Source organism: Oncorhynchus gorbuscha, linkage group LG23 (assembly GCF_021184085.1).
Source record: "Oncorhynchus gorbuscha isolate QuinsamMale2020 ecotype Even-year linkage group LG23, OgorEven_v1.0, whole genome shotgun sequence".
NCBI lineage: Eukaryota > Metazoa > Chordata > Actinopteri > Salmoniformes > Salmonidae > Oncorhynchus > Oncorhynchus gorbuscha.
In genome coordinates this window covers 2509696-2514695 of record NC_060195.1, presented here as the reverse complement: position 1 = coordinate 2514695, position 5000 = coordinate 2509696, and the positions used below count along the sequence as shown (strand labels likewise).

The window sequence follows — 5000 nt, the reverse complement described above, 5'->3', positions numbered from 1 at the left end:
ACCTGTACAGCGTGGTCTACAGCGTGGTGTTTGTCCTGGGGCTCTGCACCAACTGTGCTGCTCTCTTTGTGTTCTGCTTCCGGATGAAGCTACGCAACGAGACAACGCTGTTCATGACTAACCTGGCGTTGTCAGACCTTGTGTTTGTGTTCACACTGCCCTTCAAGGTCTACTACAACGTCAACCGACACTGGCCCTTTGGAGATGAACTTTGCAAGGTAGTTACTAGTTTCTAGCCCTTTTCACCATGTGAACTGTTCTGTCATTGCACAGATGTTTGGCTGTATGTGTCTTTCTGCCTAATACATCTATTCCACCCCCAGGTATCAGGTAATGAAGGAATGAATCAATTAACCATTCAATCTCTCTCCTTCCCCCAGGTATCAGGTAATGAAGGAATGAATCAATTAACCATTCAATCTCTCTCCTTCCCCCAGGTATCAGGTAATGAAGGAATGAATCAATTAACCATTCAATCTCTCTCCTTCCCCCAGGTATCAGGTAATGAAGGAATGAATCAATTAACCATCAATCTCTCTCCTTCCCCCAGGTATCAGGTAATGAAGGAATGAATCAATTAACCATTCAATCTCTCTCCTTCCCCCAGGTGTCAGGTAATGAAGGAAATGAATCAATTAACCATTCAATCTCTCTCCTTCCCCCAGGTATCAGGTAATGAAGGAATGAATCAATTAACCATTCAATCTCTCTCCTTCAGGTATCAGGAACAGCGTTCATCACCAACATCTACGGTTCCATGTTGTTCCTCACCTGCATCAGCGTGGACCGCTTTCTGGCCATCGTCTACCCCTTCCGCTCACGCTCAGTCCGCACGAGGAGGAACGCAGGCCTGGTGTGTGCTGCGGTCTGGCTCACCATCGTGGGTGGAGGGATATCGGTCACCTTCTTTTCCACGATCAACCAGGCGAACCGCGCCACGGCCTGCTTCGAGGGATTCTCCAAGAGCACCTGGAAGACATACCTGTCTAAGATCACTATCTTTATAGAGGTGAGGAGAGAGAGAGAGAGAGAGAGAGAGAGAGAGAGAGAGAGAGAGAGAGAGAGAGAGAGAGAGAGAGAGAGAGAGAGGGGGATGGAGGCAGGGAGGGAGGAAGAGAGAGAAGGATTCTATTCGATCACCTGGGAGACGTAGGCCGCGTTTAAATCAGAAACAGATTACAGCGTGCTTGACATTTTGAAGGTCATCTCCAATTCATCCAACATCTGACCTTAAAAATATCTTTGGGAATGCGGTAATATTGAAAGATCTCTGGGAACGCGGTAAGATTGGAATATCTCTGGGAATGCGGTAAGATTGAAAGATCTCTGGGAACGCGGTAATATTGAAAGATCTTTGGGAATGAGGTAAGATTGAAAGATCTCTGGGAATGCGGTAAGATTGAAAGATCTCTGGGAATGCGGTAATATTGAAAGATCTCTGGGAACGCCGGTAAGATTGAAAGATCTCTGGGAACGCCGGTAAGATTGAAAGATCTCTGGGAACGCGGTAAGATTGAAATATCTCTGGGAACGCCGGTAATATTGCTTTAAAAGCCACCTTGTCTTTAAACACAATGGGATTGAATCCTGGCCTCTCAAAGTATGTAATTCAATCAGTATGTCTATCAGTGTATATCAGTGTGTATATCAGTGTATATATATATTTATATATATATACAGTGCCTTGCAAAAAGTATTTGGCCCCCTTGAACTTTGCGACCTTTTGCCACATTTCAGGCTTCAAACATAAAGATATAAAACTGTATTTTTTTTGAAGAATCAACAACAAGTGGGACACAATCATGAAGTGGAACGACATTTATTGGTTATTTCAAACTTTTTTAACAAATCAAAAACTGAAAAATTGGGCGTGCAAAATAATTCAGCCCCTTTACTTTCAGTGCAGCAAACTCTCTCCAGAAGTTCAGTGAGGATCTCTGAATGATCCAATGTTGACCTAAATGACTAATGATGATAAATACAATCCACCTGTGTGTAATCAAGTCTCTGTATAAATGAACCTGCACTGTGATAGTCTCAGAGGTCCGTTAAAAGCGCAGAGAGCATCATGAAGAACAAGGAACACACCAGGCAGGTCCGAGATACTGTTGTGAAGAAGTTTAAAGCCGGATTTGGATACAAAAAGATTTCCCAAGCTTTAAACATCCCAAAGAGCACTGTGCAAGTGATAATATTGAAATGGAAGGATTATCAGACCACTGCAAATTTACCAAGACCTGGCCGTCCCTCTAAACTTTCAGCTCATACAAGGAGAAGACTGATCAGAGATGCAGCCAAGAGGCCCATGATCACTCTGGATGAACTGCAGAGATCTACAGCTGAGGTGGGAGACTCTGTCCATAGAACAACAATCGGTCGTATATTTCACAAATCTGGCCTTTATGGAAGAGTGGCAAGAAGAAAGCCATTTCTTAAAGATTTCAAGGTTGCCACAAGCCACCTGGGAGACACACCAAACATGTGGAAGAAGGTGCTCTGGTCAGATGAAACCAAAATTGAACTTTTGGCAACAATGCAAAACATTATGTTTGGTGTAAAAGCAACACAGGTCATCACCCTGAACACACTATCCCCACTGTCAAACATGGTGGTGGCAGCATCATGGTTTGGGCCTGCTTTTCTTCAGCAGGGACAGGGAAGATGGTTAAAATTGATGGGAAGATGGATGGAGCCAAATACAGGACCATTCTGGAAGAAAACCTGATGGAGTCTGCAAAAGACCTGAGACTGGGACGGAGATTTGTCTTCCAACAAGACAATGATCCAAAACATAAAGCAAAATCTACAATGGAATGGTTCAAAAATAAACATATCCAGGTGTTAGAATGGCCAAGTCAAAGTCCAGACCTGAATCCAATCGAGAATCTGTGGAATGAACTGAAAACTGCTGTTCACAAATGCTCCCCATCCAACCTCACTGAGCTCGAGCTGTTTTGCAAGGAGGAATGGGAAAAAATTTTGGTCTCTCGATGTGCAAAACTGATAGAGACATACCCCAAGCGACTTACAGCTGTAATCGCAGCAAAAGGTGGCGCAGTTTTTGATTTTAAAAAAAAGTTTGAAATATCCAATAAATGTCCGTCCACTTCATGATTGTGTCTCACTTGTTGATTCTTCACACAAAAAATACAGTTTTATATCTTTATGTTTGAAGCCTGAAATGTGGCAAAAGGTCTAAGTTCAAGGGGGCCGAATACCTTCGCAAGGCACTGTATATATCAGTGTGTCTATCAGTGTATATATATATATATATATATATATACATATATATATCAGTGTGTATATCAGTGTGTGTATATATATATATATATATATATATATATATATATATATATATATATATATATATATATATATATATATATATATATCAGTGTGTATATATATATATATATATATATATATATACATATATATATCAGTGTGTATATCAGTGTGTGTATATATATATCAGTGTGTATATCAGTGTGTGTGTATCAGTGTGTCTATATGGGTGTATCTTATTATTTATTTATGTGCTAAGCTATTCCTGTCCTCTCCAGATCGTAGGTTTTCTCCTCCCACTCCTAACCAACCTGGTGTGTTCCTCTCTGGTGCTGAGAACCCTCCGTCGCCCAGGGACCATCGGCCACGGCTGCAACAGCAAGCGCCGGGTGCTCCGTATGATCCTCGTCCACTTGGCCATCTTCATCATCTGCTTCGTCCCCTACAACTCCATCCTCTTCCTATATGCCATGGTGCGGACCCAGGCTCTGGCCAACTGTAACCTTGAGAGGTATAACTAACCCTAACCCTACAACTCAATCCTCTTCCTCTACACCATGGTGCAGACCCAGGCTCTGGCCAACTGTAACCTTGAGAGGTATAACTAACCCTAACCCTACAACTCAATCCTCTTCCTCTACACCATGGTGCAGACCCAGGCTCTGGACAACTTTAACACTTTACATTTACATTTAAGTCATTTAGCAGACGCTCTTATCCAGAGCGACTTACTTTAGCACTTGCATTTTAAGAAATCAATAAATCAACATGTCAATTTTTATAAAAACGTTGTCCTCTGAATTGTGTTGTTTGTAGATATGTGATTTAGTCTATCTCTATGTACAATATGGTGTTTGGTGCAAAATTACTTGCCACATTGAGGCCAATAATTAGCGTTTTTCTGAATGTGAAGGTTTGTCCGGACGCTGTACCCCATCACCCTGTGTCTGGCCACCCTCAACTGCTGCCTAGACCCAGTGGTGTACTACTTTACATCTGAGTCCTTCCAGAAGAGTCTCACCACAGGGGGAAGGGAGGGGTCCGGGCTGAGAGCATCCCCGCAGCGACACACACCTGAGTAGTGAGGCAGAGACGCAGCAGGACACAGGGACAATGACCAGGGATGGGAGACCGTGGAGAGACACACGGGACTGGACAGTCACCAGGAGAGACTCACAAGAAGCATCACTCACTAGAAACACCCAGGACGCATATGCTCTCGCCAGCAATGGGAAAGATACGGGAGTGAATGAGACTCAGTTCTGACACTACGGGTGAGAGAGAAATAAAAAGAGAGAGAGAGATGGAGAAAGAGAGCGAGGGGACAGTTCAGGATGGAGAAATCAGGTTTCTGAGTTTAAGCCCTAGTTCAAAGCCACTGTATCTCCGCTCCAAACAAAAAAATATGTCACTTTCTCTTTGGAAGAGCAGGGATTGAATGCCGTCTGAAACAATGCAGTGTGCCCCGTCAAAAAGTCTGATGATAGTTCGGGAGTCTCTGCCGCTCTTTTGGCATAGTGCAGGTGAAGCCTTCCTGCAGCTCGCCTGAGCAGTTCTTCCACTGTCAGGAGAAATGGTAATGCATATCAATATATGTTAATTGCATGCAAATAAAGGTTGCTTTGCTACCACACCCACAACAGAAAGACAATCATGGTCTCAGATTCGCAGGTAGAGGACTTCTGTGAGATGTTGCTGTTATGTCTGAATTCAAC

The 5000-nt window shown here is 43.2% G+C and overlaps 1 protein-coding gene across 1 annotated transcript in view; it reads left to right on the top strand.

Moving 5' to 3' along the window:
• LOC124011572 (lysophosphatidic acid receptor 4-like) overlaps window positions 1–5000 on the top strand; it is a 24413-nt gene that overhangs the window by 15041 nt on the left and 4372 nt on the right. The window contains exons 2-5 of the mRNA XM_046325029.1: window positions 1–218; window positions 719–1009; window positions 3564–3796; window positions 4199–4324. The exon at window positions 1–218 is cut by the window's left edge and continues 251 nt beyond it. Coding sequence (XP_046180985.1) covers window positions 1–218; window positions 719–1009; window positions 3564–3796; window positions 4199–4324 — 868 coding nt within the window. The remainder of the gene's footprint in view (window positions 219–718; window positions 1010–3563; window positions 3797–4198; window positions 4325–5000) is intronic.